Source organism: Myzus persicae, unplaced genomic scaffold (assembly GCF_001856785.1).
Source record: "Myzus persicae strain clone G006 unplaced genomic scaffold, MPER_G0061.0, whole genome shotgun sequence".
In the NCBI taxonomy this organism is placed as follows: domain Eukaryota; kingdom Metazoa; phylum Arthropoda; class Insecta; order Hemiptera; family Aphididae; genus Myzus; species Myzus persicae.
The window spans coordinates 433,019-454,536 of NW_019104422.1; the positions used below are offsets into that span (position 1 = coordinate 433,019).

The 21,518-nt window shown below is 26.2% G+C and overlaps 1 protein-coding gene across 3 annotated transcripts in view; it reads left to right on the plus strand.

Moving 5' to 3' along the window:
- Positions 1-19,527, plus strand: part of LOC111042056 (zwei Ig domain protein zig-8-like) — a 246,677-nt gene extending 227,150 nt beyond the window's left edge. For 2 of the 3 annotated variants that reach the window (XM_022326546.1, XM_022326548.1), the window contains 3 exons: positions 8,613-8,826; positions 13,216-13,521; positions 18,342-19,527. In XM_022326546.1, coding sequence (XP_022182238.1) covers positions 8,613-8,826; positions 13,216-13,521; positions 18,342-18,448 — 627 coding nt within the window. In that variant the 3' untranslated portion in view covers positions 18,449-19,527. The remainder of the gene's footprint in view (positions 1-8,612; positions 8,827-13,215; positions 13,522-18,341) is intronic. The other variant, XM_022326547.1, reaches the window with a different exon arrangement.
- The last annotated feature ends 1,991 nt before the right edge of the window (positions 19,528-21,518 follow it).

Consider the following 21,518-nt stretch of genomic DNA (forward strand, 5'->3'; position numbering starts at 1 on the left):
AATGAATAAAAGCATCTGACTGCAATCTCGGAAATTCTTTATTGCATTTGATTTACAACAATCGATTCTGAACCGGATACAGTGTGTAAAAGGTTATATTATGCGTATGTCTAAAGATATTTTATAATTTATTAATATTACTATTGGACATTAGTACCTACCTACATAATTTATTTTTTAATTAGTAATACGGTACATGGAACTAATTTACTTATTTATGACATCAACTATGATGTTATCAAACTAATAAATAATAATTAGCTAAATTATTTTCATTATCCAAGATTATATTAAATTAGTTGATAAAGAAAAGTTTGCAATATAAATGCAATTCGTGCATTTGCTTTTGTTGAAGGCGATATTCTTATAAAATGTCTGGATGTTGATCTTCTGATCATTATTTGGTGTAGGTACTATCGGCATCGGAGAAGTATTTGTTAGAGATTATGTATCACAAGCTGCGCGTTGGATCTTCCTTGGTGATGACACATGAGGTATCAGTGTGTTATGTAAGTGTGGCCTATTTGAATTTGGTTAATTGTAACCTGATATTTTCTCGATATGATAACCAGCTTGGGCCAACGGTAGGATGAACTGTTTAATCCCACTATAGTTTGATATTTTTCTAATCAATAACGTAATTGGATATGTTTTAGTTTTGTAAATCATAGTCTGGTATAATAATTTTAAGCCACTAGCTTTTTTGACTTTTTGATGAGCTTTGTAATTTCCTATTATGCCTTCATATCCCGAAACCCCTGAAAGAGATATTTTGTTTGCAAAATAATTCACTTTTATTACAAACACTATCGATTTGTTTGACATTTAATATTCCTGTCGTTTGATATCATAGATAGACTTTATTTTTTATGCACCAGTATAAATATTCATAATCAGAGTATGAGTGAAATATTTCTTAAAAAATGCTTTTATAAATGTTTCTATGCCTGATATTTTAGTTGTTAATAGTTCATTTTAAATGAATTAGGTCATTATTAAATCGCCAAGAAGGTATCATTTTATGGGACTAGGTAAATTGGGTCTGCGATAATTTGTGTACATTTTAAAAGCGGTAAATTGAGTCAAGGGGAAAAAAGGTTGTAGGTTAGTTGGATCTCGGCTACCACCTACCTGCCTACCTACCACCCAGCCTACAACAAATGGTTGCGAATCATATCATTCGTGATTATACTGACGCCCACGTCCTAATAATTTGTATTAAATATTCACGTTTTTTGGATTTTTCTAATTTATTATTTTGAAAAGTTACAATGTAGTGCCGTCAGACACAAAAAAAATATAAAATATTCATTATTGTACAAAAAATACATTCATTACTTGCTGCATATATTTATTTTTGAGTCAATTTAAATTCACTGGTCTGGGCATTATCAGAGTGAACAGACACATTAACACGCCTATCATAGACACTCGCGCTAAATTTGTAGTATGTTAGAACAATTATAAAGTCAATTCTGACTCACTGCCACTGCTCTAATTTGCAGCACCGCCTAAAATTTCAGATAGTTAATTACGATAAACTTTATTGTTTACAAACAATAAGGGAACAACCCACCAATCTAAAAATAAATCAAATAACGTTTCGGTACACATTAGTAATATGGAATTGCTTTCGAAGTTCAAGATTGAAGCATATTTCTACTCATAAAAGTGACTTCAAATTATTCAGATACACACAAAATAAAAACCATAAACATCGCTCTTCTCAGGAATCTAAAATAACAACTGACAAAGGTTATCGTGCTTAATACAAAAACGTCAAAAACAATTAAATTAGCACAAACACACTGTCGATTAGTCAATATATTATTCGGTATCCAAATGTATTGGGTTTATATAAATCTATAGATTAGTAGATAATTTAAGATAAAAAAAATCAAAGCCTTACGATTTGATAATATGCGTTCTCTCAGACGAAATTTACCATAGGTTTTTGTATTTTGTTTTATCATTTTTTGAAATTTGTCTTTACTATTCTATGACGTGTATTGATATAAAACGATAAATCAATGCAATAAAGCATATTTTATTCCAAAGTAGTTTAAATACATTTAAACAACACATTTTCAAAATCAGTAGGCATTACTACTATAATAGTACTATGTTATGTAGACATGTAGTTATCATTGGTGAATAAAAATAATTACTTATTTCTTTTATAATACATTATAACTTCAACATAATGAATATCCAAATAGCAATATATAGGTACGTATGTGATGTAATTCAGGTTTCAGAAGTTTTAAAGCATATAATGAGTCTTAAGACAATTACGAATAAAGTATAACGAATAAAACAAGTATGCATATTACAAAAGTTACAGCAGCTGTCAGCTTCAAAGAAGAAATACGTGTCTGAGAAATTAAATTGTATTAAACTGCTATTTGACTTTGTGCGTTTGTCGTAGGTTATGGGATTTTGGTTTATTTCTCAATGTTATAAACGGAATTCAACCAAAACTATTACAGAGTTTTTGACTTATTTCGTTTGGTTTTACTGCCTTAATACCTACACATCGTTTTGTGTTCAATACGAGGAGACAGAGAACAACAATATGAATATTGAATAACCAATGAATATTATTAAATCCATTGAAAGTGGAACCAGCTGCAGTCGAATATTTTTGTAGACTATTTTAACGAACCTAAATGAAAAATAATATTGAATTATGTAGAATTATAAGTAAGATATACATAAGATACTGTGAACAATAACTTTTAGAAATTATTTCATATTCCTATTAATGTTGAATTAATTTATGTTATTCGATTTTAATCATATTTTGTACATGTCATTACTCATTAGGCATATTATATCGTATCGTTATTTATATTGTTATCTAAAATAGATGTATACTAGCATATCTTAGATCTTAATCACATCACCTATTTATTACATTATTAATATGTCATAACTCATTATACAGTTCTCATTTATTATGACAAACACGCATAATATACACTCCGACAGTGCGACAAAAATGTTAACACAATCAGACATAAGCCACAGTTTTGTAGACTATATAATTTAAATTAATTATGACATTTAAATCAATACAAATAATACATTAGAATTGTATTGAGTAATTTTTTATTAAAACAATACAAATCATTTTTACAATAAATTATAATAGTTATATGAATTATTCAATTTAAAAAAAAAGTTCTATTCTGAATTAAATTATGGAAAATAATTCAGTAATGTTTTTCTATGTATTATAATATGTATTTGTGTCATTTTTATTTCGATACCCATTATTATTGTTCATTTTTTACTTACTTAAGCTATATAATTTTATTGTAAACCTACATAAACAAATTTTATTGCACATAATATATATTTACAGAGATTTAAAAACAAATTTCATTTTTAATGATTATTATTAACATTGAATTATCTATTTTTAAAATAAAAAATAATTTCCAGTCATAATTAACATATGAAAATAATATAATTTAATCGGCTAATATTCTCATTTGTGATGCAAAAAATGTTTAAGTATATAAAAAATAAAAACAATATAAATGTTTCAATACTATAAAAAATATAAAAAGCAATAGGATGGACTGATATTGGTCTACTTAAATACCTGTTATCAATTTATAATTGGTAGGAACATAATATTATGTTAACATATGTGTTAATCAAAAATACAAAAGGTACATCTGAAAATGCAAAAAGTTATTGGCGTACATATCATCAAATATATGATACAAAAGTACCATATGGTAACCATATGGTTATATGTGATGCGTCTGGATTCTGTAAATCTAGAAATATAATTGCATTGTAGAGTTGTGAAATCCGCTGGATACGTCTTATCACGTATATAATCTTATATACATAACAATGCAACAAACAGTAGTATAATGCACAATTTATTGTATTGTAAAGGTATTAATTGACCATAATAATCTAATAGCCACCGTATCATAATATCATATCACACCCAGACCCACCTTTTTGACAATAATTATGTTCATACATACCACTTGTTCCAAATTGAGATAAAATATCTATCATAATGTACAACTATTAATTTATCAATACATTCTCTGTTATCTATTCTTAATTCTTTGTTTTACCCTAAATAATTTCAAACAGTCACCCTTTTATTGCATTCCTTTTTATTAATTTACATAATGTACACAAAACATTTTTGTTTTGTTACTAAACAGTTATTTTTCTTCATCTTATTAAGATTTAACCAGGCTGATTCTTAATTATTATTTTTTTTTAATTCATCTGATATACAGAATAGTATGTTTTTTTATCAGAAAGTAAATTCTATTTATTCAATTAAAAAAGTTTAAAAAGAATATTAGGTTAAGATATTTTTAAACATTGTTTACCTTTTATTAAATAAAATGTATTTCATTATTATTAAATTTTAATGTAAATGTAAAACCCAAATTGTTTATAAATTAATAAATCTGTAAGAAAAACCTCTAAAACAGTATCTAAAATTTATTTTTTTCAATAAACATACTGATATTTAACAAAATTGAATGAATTATCGTAAGAATTACAACACAAAATAAATTAATATGCCTAGTGGCTAGTACCTAATTATAAATTATCAATGTATCACGAACAATTATTGTTAAACACGATTAATGCAATAATCACAATATAATATAGTAATGCATAATTTTGTGTTAATATAAATATCAAAATCAAACAATTCATTTTGTCCAAAAATTAATTATTAACAGTTCTTCAAACTTTTAACGGACTAACCTTATTTTTTTAAGTATTTTAAATTTCAAGAAAGAAAGGCAAATAAATCGTTAAACAAACACAATCTTATCTTCTAAGTGTTTGTTAAACGTTAATTACATTTCTTAAGATCCGCATATTAATTACATAAATCATTTTGGGACGTCACAGATGGTACTAAACTTCTAGAAGTATATTAGGATATATTAGCTAAAATAATGCATTACAATTGTCATTATTTTTAAATTGAAATGGTTTATGTTATGTATAAACAATTAGTTTTTTATTTTTCTGTAAGATTTTATTTTTATTCATTAGAGTACAATATGAAAATCGTATTTAACTAACTCTATATTAATAAAATGTTTAAAGATAAACATTCGAGTTCAAATAATACCTATTTAAACAATATAAAACAATATAAATCGAATAATAATTTTAGTCAGGGTTATTTTAATAAAATATTAATTCTTCGTAATCAAGTAATAAGATTATATTTTTAGTTGGACATTGTTTGAACGCAGGTACACTAAAAGCATATCATATTTATCACGAATTATTATTAAGCATGCTAGTTGTATTTTTTAAACCATACGATATTTATATTTATTGAGCAATTTAATATTTACTTATACTACAATGATAAAACTAAAAAAGCCGTTAAACTGTATATTATTAATTTTTCAAATTTAAATTTATAAAACTTAATGATATTGCATAAATTAGTTATAAAACGTACATACTTATTTATCCATGATAAAAAGTTGGTTTTATTTTTTGATTATTTACATACACTTAAAATATTCTTATACCTAAGTTCAATTTAAACCATATAATATATACACATTAGAACATATTAAGAATTCAGTATAATTGTCTAAATGAAATAATTTAAACCTGATACCTATATAATTATTATTTCAATTGAAAATTATTTAGGGCTATTGAAATGAAAGTCACGTACAAAACGCAATGGTTTTCTTTCGTAGATTTTATGTGATTTTTTTTTTTACAATCCTAAAAGTCGTATTTTATCAATGTGCTAAATCCAATCCATAGAATAAATGGTCATTAATATTAACCTTGTTTTATTGTATACTAGACCCATAAGAGATAGTTATCGATTCAATTAGTAAATTTGATGGTAAGAAAAATCGTTGAAATCACTCTAACGTAGAATAGATTACATTTATGTAAGTATACTTCGCATTAAGTAAATCCTATAATGGATAAGTTGAATTTGAATTCAATGATAAACCGTAATTTACAAAAAACGATAATGAGTTTAAGAGATGAGGTGACCAACATAATATATTTTGAACAATAATTTATATATTATACTATAATAAGTATTTTGAGTTTAAATAATTTAGTAAGTTTGAACAAGTTTTTGGCAATACCTTAAAATACAAAAAAAAATATGAACATAAGTACTTCAGAATGATATGTAATATTTTGAAAATTGTACTCATTATACAAAAATAAAATTTAAAAAAGTTAATGTATGTATTTGAATTATTTAAAAACAGCAAAAATTATAATTTTTGTGCAAATATCCAATTTTGTTAAAAAATTAGAACTACAAACGCTTATAAAAAAAGATTTTATTTATATGTTTTTGATACTTTTAGTGAAAACTTTTTTAAAAACTTGTACACAATGTTCAAGCTTTTAAACTAGGAACAAACATTTTTTAAACATAAATTTAAAATCTGTATATACTCAAAAATAATCGAAATATTTTTTGAAATATATCATTTTGTATAGATATGTTAGTAGGTATAAAGTATAATATTTTGTGAAAATTGCAAGTCAAAAATAAAAATCAATTATGTTGAAAACTGGTGTTGAGTAAATATTCCCGCCATCCCGTTGTCTACTTACCGAGAATTTTCTTTATTTTACCACACACAAAATTAGATTCGATTTGCTACCAGAAACTACCCTCAATATTGAAAATTGTAGCTTTTTTCTGCTCCAGTATGTGTCGTTGGATACAAAATATCACTCCACTGTGAATCCAAAATGGAACTTCCCTATTTTACACATAAATATTGCTATACATAGCTAGTATTGTGTTTATTGAACTGGTAACCAAAACGAAATGTCGTTAAGAATAATACGTTGATCAGTTAGTAGTTACATACAAAAACTATCCATTCTTTAAACAACGACAAAACAAGTAAAATTGTATATTATAAAAATAAATCGGTTTTTAAATAGTGTTTCTGCTTTTTAGATGATATGATATTGTCCGCATGTATTTGCCGCCGATGAATAAATTACGGTTTTGATTTAACATACGAGACCAAATTCTATGGCAAAAAAAACAAATATAATTTCTTTTGATGTTTAGATTGTATGGTAAATATGCACGCCATACGCAAGTTATGGAATTCATATTTTGTTTGATACTCTTGGTAATCGTAATAATAAAATATAAAATAAAATGAAACAACCATATACAGAGGGAGCCTTGCACATTTTTTCAACACAATTATTTGCAAACAGTTTTTACGTCACCCCTTAATACTGGCTTTGTTCACCAATTTATTTTTCACAGGTATCATTTTACTGTGCCTATACCAAAAGAATAATAATGGTCTAAAGTATACTATATATACTAAACATACAGGGTACTTCACCATATACCCCACCATATAGTTTATATTTTTTTAATAGAGCATTTATTCGATTTCTGATTTTTAAAATTATGAAGATAAAACGTATTTTAGCATACTTAAAGGTAACATGTTTCAATACACAATTTTTAATACTTTTTAAAAATATTGTTCTATTGCTGTATAAACTATTTTTTATCAAATAGAAGCACTCCTTTTAAATGTAAATGAGTTCTGATATTTAATACAAATTATAAAATTGATAAACTTAATCTAATTCGTACAAAAATATACTTAGACATTTTTATAAGAAATGTTCTCATCTAAACAAAAAAGTTTTATCACCATAGGAAACTCCTGAAACTATACAAAATATCTAAGTATTGTGAAATAAGGTCTTTAAATGCCTATACGGTTATACATAAAAATTTAAATAACAGAATATGAAAGTATAGTTTTAAAAAAATGTGGATGAGTACACTTGGTGTTTAACGCCCTATACATAGTTTTTGGAGCATTTTCATGATATATACGATATGATATTATATTAATGTACCCCTTAAATAGATTTATTTAACTGAAAATAATATTATTATTAAAAGTCCAAAAATGTCACCCACGTTTGTTGTATATATTGAGATTAATTATAGACAAATTAGGTCAAAAGATTTACGGACACCTATCCATTTTCACCAGATTAATACAATGATATTTAAGAACGGAAATTAGTTATGCCTCGTGGTGTTTCTTTTCTTACTAAAAATAAAATATGATCCGGTCAATGTATTTGAATTTAACTCTTACTGACAACATCATTATATAACGGTGCTATGGTGGTGAATAGTTTGATTCATTGCTAGTTGCCAAGGCTGTATTCATTTATTAGAGGGAAAATATCGCCGAGTGAAAAATTCCTAAATAACAGTGATCTTTAAAGTCTCGTATATTTCAAGAGATAAGGAACTTAATATTTTTGTAGGTCTTAGTGATTTATTTATAAACGGGGAAAAGCGGAGGGAATCCGACGAACGTCCGTAATCCGTTTGATTGATAGCGAATAATGAGCGTCGACGTCGTCGTCACCGTGCGCAGCAGGGAAATTACGTTTTGTTTTTCACTGCAGTTGATATTTTGCTTTGTATTTATTTATTTTTTGGTCATTCATGTCTTACTCTTGTTGGAATTAATTTTGGATTTTGTCCATGGTATCAACATCCTAATAATGTGCATTTGCGTATTTTTTGATTTCAGGTTTCTTGGATGCGAAAACGTGACTTGCACATATTGACGTCCAGCATCCACACGTATACCGGTGACGGACGTTTCAGCGTCGTACATCCTGAAAACAGCGAACAGTGGGATTTGAAGGTGGAGTTTGTGCAAAAAAGAGATGCTGGCATATACGAGTGTCAGGTGAACACCGAGCCTAAGATCAACTTGGCTGTGCAACTGAACGTCGAAGGTAGTACGTATAACAAATCAATTTTTAATTTATGTAGGTATGATATTAATTTAGCGCATATAGTTATTAGTTAAACAGTTTCGTTTGTATATTAATTGTTTGCAGAATCGTTAAATTATGTCGTAATAACCAATGTTGGTACACATTAAGTCGTTGAATAATAAATAATTATTATTATTGTTTTAAACGCAATCAATACAATTTAACTATTACGCTTCTCAATCAGCAAAGTTTAAATTATCAACTACTTTGTATCTCAGTTATTATCCATTACGGTATAACCTAGATTCATCTTGTATGTTTCAATATTGTTTTTAATAACACAATGGTAATATAACTATTTCTTTTTAATTTTTTTTTTCTTTTTATAATCTCATTAGCTTCTGGAAATCAATTAATTATTATTACTCTAATTATCTAGTGACATACCAATAATAAATAATAACGAAAGCGATTTTCTCCATATTCTTTTTAAAAAATTGAATCTTGTTATGTATAATATTATAGTAATACACTAATATACACATTCTTACACATTTTAATACAATCATCAGTGTAAAATTATTTATGTTCGATAGAACTCCAAGAATAACATGTAGTTGAGCAGTTTCTTTAATTTGATTTTTAACAAAAATAAAATTGTATTTAAAACTTTGACCTTCATATGATCACATTTTGGATAACAATAAAATTACTAATACTAAAACTTATTCTTACAAATTAATGTAGTTCTTCGAAATATGAAAATCTAATGCAAACATCTATTATAATCAAAACTATGAGTTTAATTCACTTAATATCCATGAAATATACATGTACTGATCCACTCAAAAATAATGAAATATTCACTAAGAATTCTGAAATATGCGAAATAAATTTAATAAAATTACTTTTCAATTATGTAGTATATAGTGAAAGTTAAGTACCTACAAATAAAAAATATTTGTGAAATACTCAACATATATTATGCATGTACAAATATGTATTAGTATGACAAAAAACCCAAAATAATAGCATAAAAAAAAGAGAAATTATACGGCATTAACTTTTTTTTTTCTAAAATACCGTATTTACATATTATATCGGTACCTATTACATTTGGCTAAATCCATAATATTTCCCTAAATATGAAATAGGAACTTCGGATTAAACGATATGCATTTCATGCATTAACGTCTGAATTATGCAAAATGCAATTTTATATTTAGAATGTTAATGTGTGTTGAATCAAATTTGTGTCTCATATGTTTTGAATAATTGAAAATTCAATTTATCAATATGCATAATCTTGAAATGCACAGCTCTGATAAATATTCACAGTTAAATTATACTTAAAACAACTATTGAAACACCAAAAAATATTAAGCGAACTGTAAGAACAAATTCGTCAAAATTCTGGTTGGAAAGCAAAAAGAATCAATTCTTCTAAAGCAACAATCTCAATTTACAAACAATTTTTATTAAAATAAACAATTGCCAATGTTATAAAAAACAAACTTTATTTTTATTAAAACATAGCAAGACGAATCAATCTTCAATTCCTAGTATTTTGGTACGCAAACCAAGATAAGTCGCAACCCGCAGATAAAATATTTACACAATAAATTTATAACAGTAACAATTTGTATACTTCAGAATATATGTTCATTGTACGCATAAGTGCGAAAAAGAAAAACAATTGAACTCAATGATCCTATAGTGATAAAAAACGAAAAGGCATAAATGCATTATATTATAATTTAATTTACACTTATACAGTAATGTTTCGATTCAATCCAAAAGAAAATGATCATTTTGTATAGTAGAAAACGATTGCGTTATATCCATCCACATACAATAACTGTTGACACATTATTCGTCAATGTCTCTCTTAAATAAATAACTGTGAAAACGTGTAATGCTATAGTTTTGGCTAAAAAAAAAAGTAAGTAGGTAAATATGGAGTGTTTCTTCATGATAATGAAACTATCAGTGCATTCTCAGATCGAGTCATACATTTTTTTACTGGGTTGTTCTAAATGAAAACAAATTTATTTTTTAAATTAAAAACTATTCATATTTTAAACAAAACAAACTTTTTATTACTTTCGTTTTATGGCCTGTAAGAATAATACTCTAAGATTTTTGGTGCTTCATGAAACAAATACAAATTAACAATTCTCAAGTATTAGGACTATTTCAACTTTTGTTCCAAAAATAGTTAGAATAAACGCAATGAAGAAATATTTTCTATTACGTATAAAAGTAGTTACAAACAAATGCTATATAATATAACATACTTTAATGCATACATTTCGATTTAATTAATACGTATATTAAGTTCTTCATTTTTTATAATGTAATATGATACACCTAATATTTAAAATTCTTATTTTTATAAATTATAAAGTATGATCAATATAAAGTTATTGTTTACAGGTAGTGTTAATTTTATACTAATGTAGTATTATGTTATTTGTTCACAAGGTGATTCTTTTGCAAATAATGTAAGTAAACCAGTAATGTAAGCATTATTAGGATTATTCTATTACAATGAATATTTATATCAATAATTAAAATGTATTCGAAAGATTTGAAAACTATAAAATCCTTGATATGTTGTGAGAAATGATAGCTATTGTTTGCTTAAAATTACTATTATTACCATATTATTTGAGAATATGGTAGATTTGTAATAACGCATTTCCTGAGTATTTTCGATTGACTATATTTGTTTAGTTATCTTAGGAGTAAATAAAACAAAATCAAACTTTTCACATTCAATTATTTCTTATTTTAATTCAAACCAATCTTTATATACATAGGTACATAGCAAAAAAATTATAATTTGTAATACAATGACGATGTTTAATCATACAAAATCTCTACATCAAATGTAATTTAATATAAAACCAGTATCATTTAGGTAGAAATATAAATATTACTAAGAAAAAAGATTTGTTTTGAACCAATTATGCTCCACGAAGTAGACTCTTAAAATATGTTATTATATTTCTCACAATTGCTTCAAAATTTAATTTTGCACGTGAAACATTACCAAGTAAACTTGTTATTATAATTCAATAGCTCCAAGTCAGTTTACCATACTTTGGAAATTTTGGAGTTCTGATAAATCGACATCTCTTTCAAGTGCAATACGAATATTTTTTAAGAACATGATTTGTATATTAAAATTCGCATATCATATAGATTGACAAATTTCAACTTCTCAGAAAAAGTCGATGGTTTTGTGGAATATTATATCTTTATTGCATAATTCAAGTTTGTTTCATATTTTATGTACATTTTAACCATAGTAATTTATGACTTGCATTAAATGCAAACAACAATTTTGTGTGTAAATTGGGTTCCTATATGTTCGTCAAATATAGGTATAATTCTTAATCACGATCGCCATCGTGACATACTTTGTAATTAAAAAAATGCTAGTCCAGTGTTATTTAAATGTATAAATTCATTTTGTTGAAGATATTATAGTAAGTACTGTAAAATGCTTAGGTTAGGTAACAATAAAACTTTTATAAAATAAAATCGTTCTGCAAATAATAATACTATGTTCCTCAACACGGTTTTGTTCTTGTGGTAACTCGCGTCGTAGTAGTTATATACTGAATAACTTGAACAACACATTTATTATAAACATGCATAGTCCCAAGAAAATTATTTTGCAATAAATATGGATATGATGTTGTTGTATTATATTATTATATTATTATTATTAGAGATAATATGCATTCGATTTTATTAAGTCGATTATTATTTAAATATTATACACTCATCTGACATTTCTGTGTGTTATCATTTCCCGTTGTATGAAAGACAAAATTTCATTGCAATACAGATTATAGATGGTTGAGAGAGGAAAGTTGATACGTCTTGATCCCCTATTAGCATTTTTAACTATTTTTATCTCATAAAGTACGTACTTCCACGAACTAACGATAATAATGCAGGTTGATACTATGGGGATCAATTCACACGATCAACATAACGTATTCATTCCCGACTGTATAAATTATCGCTAAGACTGAACAAAAAAGAAATAAATAAAAAAAGAAGCAATGTTGACACAAGATAACGGTAGAACAACCAATATCTTGGAGAAGAGGTTAGGGTACCATCCAAGGTATAAGAAATACTATAGTCTGGTGCAAAAAAAAATAGAAAATACTCTACACGAATTTGTGTGAAAATATCTAAGTCCGGTCGATAAATTAAATGTAGGTACAATAAACCATATTGTTTTTTCTAGTGACGACTCCGTGATAACGACATTATTATCATAAGCTCGTCTTTGTGAAAAGGCGAACAATAAAAATATAACAATACATCAACGGGTTTGGCTTATGATTTTGGTTTGTTTGTTTGTTTTTGCATTTCAACCCTTCACAGCGGCCCAAGCCAATATCCACGGGCCTCCAGAGGTGTTCGTGAAGAAGGGCAGTACCATCAGCCTCACGTGTTCGGTGAACGTGCACTCGACGCCGCCCAGCTCGGTGGTGTGGCTGCATGGCACCAAAGTAGTGGACTTTGACTCACCCCGAGGCCGTGGTGGGATCAGCCTGGAAACGGAGAAAACCGAGTCGGGCACTACCAGTAGGTTGCTGGTCACCAAGGCTGGGCTATCCGACACCGGAAACTACACGTGCCAGCCGAGCAACGCCAACACGGCCACGGTGTTTGTCCACGTGCTCAACGGTATGTCCAACCTACTGCTAGATGATATAACAACAATTTAGTTACATAGATACGTAGTTGGTCAGCTGCGTCCAAATTGGATCGCAGAGCCTAGTGGTTTTTAAGAGTAGCACATTGGTTCCAAAGGTCCATGCTCCAAGCCTTCCAGGTTACATCAGATGTATCTAGGTAGTACATTAGTTAGGACCTAATTTTCATAATTAATACAATACATTTTTCATTTCCTCATTTACTTAGGTAGGTACTTAGTTATACTTAGCTTGTACAGGGATCTGTTTTCCATTGTCTGTAATTTACATCATAATAAAAAAATAAACACAAATATGGTAGAAAATGTATCGTTTTACAAAATTTGTTGTATTGAATTACAAACTGAATAATTGTTGGATGATCATTTTTAAAGTTGTAAAAAAACATTTACCTAAGTGATATGGCTAACGTAAAGTAGCATCATTTTGTTAATGGACCGATCTAGTGTATTAGGTACCGAAATTAAAGCGGGGCCCTACTTGTCAGCTACCACCAGTAAAAACGTGTTACCAATTAGCATATAATTTTAATCTTGGGTCCAAACTAGTACAACTGTACAAGGATGTGGTGTTGTGACTTATCTACATTATATTTACATATTGATATTACATACCTATATTGCTTATTTTAAGGGCGATTGTAAATTTCACTGGTAAGTAGTCAAACTTCGGAAGGGTTCATTAGTACCAATTAAAAAAATACACTTCCAGTATTTTTGGTAGCCAGCCTAGACCATTTTTTTCAAATCCAAGTATTTAACTGAATCTGATTCTTCTGAATTCTCCCATTTAGGGTTATACATTTGTATCACCATAACAATTTATTCAATAGATGTTGAATCGGGTTAAAATAAAATATGAATTTTTTCATGGACTAGGAGTGCTTTTCCTATAAATTCCATTAGTCTAATGTTATTGTGAAATATGAGTAATTGTTATAAGTTGAATTCATAAATTATAACTTGAAATGTTTAAAAACAAAAAAAAAAAATTATGAGAGCCTGAGGCTGGCATACTAAGTATTTAGCTACTATAAATATATACATCGGTACCTAGAGATATAATATAGAGTATATTTAAATTTTTTTCATGGGAAGCATTTTAATTATAGTGTAAAAGTAATTTAAGTATTCCAATTGAACTAGGCACTTATAAAATGTAAATATTTAAAATGAATAATCTAGTCAATCATTATGAGTAATGAGTATTTTATTATTACTTTCCTAAATATATAATATTATTTGATATTGTAAAATTAATATCAACGATAGTCTTAAATTACTAAAATTAATTTTAAAAGTAATTTATATCTCATGTGTTGGTTATCATTTTCAAATATCGTAAGCTGTCAAACTGATATAACCTCTTGATTTTACTGAGAATCCTTTACAATTGTAAGCGTTTGATCTTGTATCATCCTTCGAGTACTGGTTTCTTAATGTTACCCTTTAATAAAAAAAATAACGCAAACCATTAGTTACGTTTCTTTTCTCAATCTCCTTTTCAATTAACTACGCAAATAAATGCCAAATAAATATTTCATACCATAGAGTTTTATTTTTAAAAACCACAAACTAAACTTTAAAGCTTTTTAACTTATTTAAAATATATATGACTACGAAATTAATTGTGCGTAAAATAAACCCAATTCTTGCAACTAATTTTGTAATAAAATTATAAATTATTAGAATAATTAATCAATTAGCAATATACTTCGACTAAAAAGTTAAAATTATTGAAACAGTTTTTTTTCTAAATTAAATAATTACATACTATAATCTAAATAATATTATAACAAAAGTGCAAACAATGTTCGTATGCAAAGTAAGCTTACTAATATTTCCAACAAAACATAATAACTGTAAATAATTTATTACTATATTTATTTTCATGATATATTTTTATTTTTAAATAAATAATGATCTAATAATATTTAAGCATATTACATAGATAAACCATATCTATTATTATTATTATTAAATGTGTTAAAATGAAATGTTAATATTTATTTATATATGTTTGAAAGGTATAAAAATATTGAAAAAAAAAATATTTAAAGTTTACTAATACTTGTATGTATTTTACGAACTGAAATATAAAATAATATTGTAATTTGTACAGTGTTTGGAAAAAACATCGTTCATGAAAGCACTTTCTATCGTTCCCGCTCATATGTAGCGTAGCCTCTTTTTTTTCGAATTGAACTTGAACGTGAACGACGTTTATATTTTAATGAAATTGAAAAGTTTTTAAGATGCTCAATTTATTTGCCACCTAATAAATATTTGTTTAAAATACATTGATTAATTATATTATGTAATAATATTTTCTAATTATAATTCCTACTATAAAAAATTAAAAAATTAAATGAACGACCTAGCGAACGCATTTATTTTTTCAACGGACGTAAACGAGTTAATTTTTTTAGTGAGTGTTCTGAACACTGGACTTATAGTTATCAATTATCATCTATATGTAATAGAAATACAAATATATGAACTAATAGTATAGAACAGTGGTTCTCAACCATTTTTGGTACGTGGCACACTATTATACATTACAAGTATTCAAGGCACACGCACGGGCTTGAAAATCACAGCAACTTCGGCAACTTTGCCGGAGGCAATAATTATCACCAGGCGCCTACACATGTATGACATTTCTTGCGGCACACCTAGTCGTGGTTGAGAACCACTGGTATAGAATATAGATAGATGGGCAAATGTACAAATGTATCAATTTTGACTATTTACATACACTGTATACACTGTACATTTTATATCTAAAAATATATCTCAACATATTTCAGTGGTTTTTAAATGTAAAGGCATGTGAAGAAGTTATTACTTGTAGTTTTGAATGAAATGCTTTTAATGTTAATTTTTTTTTTTTAAATTGGGTGGAGGGATTGGATGTTAAAAAAAGCTAAGCAGTTCATGTAATGCTTTTATTTATTATAATTTATAAATAGAACACATGGGGTATTTGAAAATCCAATTTTTGTAGTATACAGTATGTAATATTTTTATAAAACATAATTACTGCAAATTTAGTAAAGTAGCCCTTTTAGCTGATTTAAAAATTTAAAGAATATTTATTATGTAAAAAACAAAAATGTCAATTGTCTGCCAATGAAAATTGCTGCTGTGGTTTATTTCTAATAAAAAAAAAAAAATATTCAGTGGTTAAATAAATTTTGTTTTTTTTAAGTTTATATAGGTACTTATTATACTTATTAACTATAGCTTAAACTTAATTATTTAATTGTAAGATGTGTACTTACTGACTTTAAACTAATAAAAGATATTCACTAAAATCATATTTTAATAATTGTTGACAAAATAAACTATTTCCCCTACATGTAAATCATTATATACTTATATTATTTTAAAAATATAAATGTATGTAAATTATAGGTTACTGGCTCAATCAAAAGTTACAATAAACATAAATATTTTTGAACTGTTTAATAAACATAAAACTTTTTCGATGAATATTATAAAATATTTAATCCTAACCGGATTATTATGAAAAAGTAAATTATGATACAATATTTTATTAATTTAACTTTCTGCCTCCTGTTGCAATTCGTGCAGCTATTAATGAAACGGTCCATAACAATAATTAGGTACCTACTTCTATATTGAAAATAATTTTTAGTTTTTATCATTACAAACATTGAAATTTAAGTTTTTTTTTCAAAACTATGATATTTGATATAAAAAAAATAGCAGACCGGTTTTATGTACAATAACGTTAAGAGAGAAAAAATTCATGAACTATAATATCGATTTATATCCGATAGTTTCCATAGTGAATATGATACTCAAAAATCACTAGAGGCCTATTTTTATTTACGTATTTTGAGAGCTATTTTATACGATAAGTGCTTGAAATATAATATCATATAGCCTATAGGACTAAAACTGATTAAAAAAAACTTTTCCGATAGGTAGTTACTATATACTTTCAACAAGGTTTTTGTAAAATATATAGGTATTAACCTTGATAAATATAAATCGTCAAATATATATTTAATTATTGTGTAGTTAGTTTTTTAATATTAGAATCACACGGTCTATCAACTCAAAAGTGATAATTAGTTATTCAAATAAGTATAGTATTTAAAATATTTGTCAAAACAACCTTATTCGTTAAAAAGTATCTTTCGTCATTTTCTTTCTATTACATGACATAAAGTTGACTATAATTTACCTATTTTACCTATATGTATAGGTACATACAAAATCAGTCATATTTTTTGAATCAATACACTTTATTTATATTATATTTGACTCTGATTCTTAAAATCCAAAAATTGAGTATAAACTGTAGTATCATAAATAAATAATAAGTTATATTTGGTTTCTTCGACATCTAAAATATTTTAGTCCCTCCAATAAATTAGATGAATAAAGCTGCAGCTAGTTTGGGTAACCATTCTTTACAACATTCAAATATTGTAACTACGTGTCCAATGTTATAATTTATAACAAAAAACTTAAAATGTGTAGGGCGCTTAAAAAAATTTAAATTCAAATAGCATGCAGAACGAAGCTTTATAAACTATTTTTTTCCACACAATTCTATAAATATATACGCTATACATATTTAATATATAATATATATGTTAAGTCAATGTTTGCTGCAATTTTGTTTCAATGTTATCGATGTCACGAATCCTCAGCATATGTCTTCACACTCCATCCGAAGAGTGCTTCTAGAATATTGAAATGACTTGTGCATATGAATAATTGATGTGTTCTCACTTTTTTTTTTGTTCATCTATAGGTGAACACCCTGCCGCTATGCAACATGGTGAACACGGTGCAGGTTCTAAACTAGCAGCATGGTCTTGGACCTTAACCATGGCTGCTTTTGCTCTGTCTTATAGATGATGTTAAACAAATCATTATAATGTTGCTCATACTCTCGCGAGATAAACAGAGCAGTCAATTTTCTATGGAAAAATCTTATAATAATATGTTAAATATTATTTTTTTTTTTTATTAAAATTATTGTTTATAATTTAATTTGTTTCTGTTTTAAATTTAAATCTTAGCATGATTTTTTTACAATTTTACAATTTATGGCATTAAATACTTTGACCATAGTATTGTAAAGGAATCATCAGACACTAAATAATTATAGTGACTGACTAATTATACTCATGTTATGTGGAATATTCATCCAATATATATTTATAATTTGTAACATTCAAAAAGTTCAAAAATAATCAATCACACAATTTGTTGCTAACAGAATCATCCCATTGGCTTTAAAATAAACAACCCTAAATATTATCAGGTTACATATTTACGTAAATATAAAATAATATTATGATATAGATTATACTATTAAAGAGTGAACCTACTTTTTTTTTTTAAATATAAATTTCCAAATGCCATGCCAATTTGTAATGCCAATTTCGTTTTTAACTGTTCAACGTCAATTCGAACCACATAGTTTGCAGACTTGCAGTCAATTTTTATTAGTTTTTGACACTCAATATAATTTTAAATATTTTAAAATTTGATTTTTTATGTCAAGGTATGTATGATATTTGTACAAGGAGGAACTTAAATATTAAAACACTTAAAACCAGTTATGACTGGAAACTAATCTTATCATACTTTCACCTTTTATTTTTTTTCGTCTTAATACATAATAATATATACAAATAGTAGGTAACACGTTGTAGTAGGTGCCTAAGGTTTTTTCTTTTTCAAATTTTCTAATTATTGTTGTTTATTATTTTACTTGTTTCATTTGATTGAATTATAAAGCTTTCGGCAACATGTAGTTTAGTTTATTTTATTTTATTTCATTTTTTATCATAATAATTTGGCAATTGGTGTTCACAAACACCACACAAATACTTTTTATCAGGTAGTAAATATGATTCTGTAAAGATTTTTTTATTTTGACAAACATTTCAGAAATAATAAACATATATTATATAACAAACTGTACCACCTAACATAAATTATTCATTTTATTTTTAAAAAAATGTGAGACACCATTTCCAAAAAAAAAATTATTTAGTGTTTAAGTTTAATTATAACATATATTATGCATATTTAAATATTTATTTGTTTTTTATGGTTTAATGTTAAACTTGTTAATAGAAAAATGGTGTGTTGTTCATAATTCTTATGTTTAAATTATATCATTGCACAATACGTAATTAGTTTAATGACAAAACAAATTAAACAGAAATTGAAATATTTATACATAACATAAAAGTGATCATGCTCTTTTAAGGATCTAAAAATACAATATTAAGACATACTCAATGTAATGTACAACTTATTGGTCTTTAAATTTAAATATATAAAATAATTTTCAAAACTAATAATTTGTTTATAATTATAAAACTAAAGATAAATGGTGTATAAAAATTCACAATTTGTTCTTAGTTTCTATACATTTTTAATTTGTTATGTACATAACGAAAGTTATGTTTATAAATATATAATATGTATATCACATATAAGTATATCAAATATGTAAATGTTACAGTAAATATTATGTTAAACGGAAAATAACGGTTTTTTCCGGTAATTAACGTTACTGTCTACTGACCAAATACGAACTTAAGTGATTATCGTCATATATCAGATATTCACATGGATCCTAAATAATATAAGTTAAAAAACAATGCAGGCACTTTTTTTTAAATTTGAAAAATGTTTTATTAGGTATTATATTATATTATAACTTATTTGTTTTTATAAGAATTACTTCAGTGACATTAACTGTCACTAATTGTGACAACCAGTCTTGATATGGCAGCGCTTGTAGGTACCCTTGAGGATCCACAACCCAACTATTTGCTCCACAAGTGAATGACCAGTTTTCGAGCATGTATACATACGGCTTCCTTGAATTAACTCTTTCAATCACACACAAACAATATTATTATTCACTAAAAAATCAAGAGAATTCCCTCATTTGTAGCCAAATACAGTTAATGGCCTGCAAATAACGTTATTTTCCGACATATACTGTAACATAAATTTATATATATATATATACGCATTACACACATTTATAGAATTGAAACCATACTTTTAGTGAAAAAAAGGTGAAGTATATCAGTTACCTTAGTATTTAGATATAATTGCTAACGTAAAATAATTGTAAATAAGTTAATTGTAAATAAAACCATTATAATTCTGTCAGTTTTTAATGTTGATGTATATTATTATTATAGTGCAATAATGATCTGAAATTAATCCCATTCCTGAATGTCTATGTAAATTTAGTATTATTATGTAATTTTAAAATAAAAAATATTATTATATTAAAATACGTTATTATTCATTGATTTTTTGTAGCTTCCTGTACAGCAATATTATTATATTATGTATTATATAATAGTTTCACATATACTTCTGTACCTACTTCTTAAAAACGGTAAGTAAATTAGATTAAGTAGCAAAGTGAATCTAGTTTTGTACTTCGGTCAAAAGTAAAAAATTCCCAGTACCTACTTTTCACAATAATGGGGAGAAAAAACCAACAACAAAATAAATGGAGAAAAGTAGAACATTTTATGAAAAACTAATTTTTGTTAAATCCGATTTTGCTTTTTTATTGTAATTCAAAAATGATATTATAATAAATAATTCTCTAAAGTAATGAAATTTAAAAAAAAAGTGTTTCAAAACTGCATATACAAATAAAATCTATACATTAATGCATGCAATTATAATATGTGATAAAAGGGGAAAATTGTCGTTTTGTGAGTAATATGTCATCCATTAGTGACACTGTTCGCGTTTATAAGTAAAATAAAAATAAAACCATAAACCAAATGGCTATGACATGACTTTCTTTTTAGTCTGCAATGATGGTTTTCAGACTAGGGTATGTAGACACTAGCCATTTTATGAAGCCTACGATCAGAGATATTTTACTGCATTTCTAAGTTGAAGGGTTCATCATTAGTTTACATTGATTTGA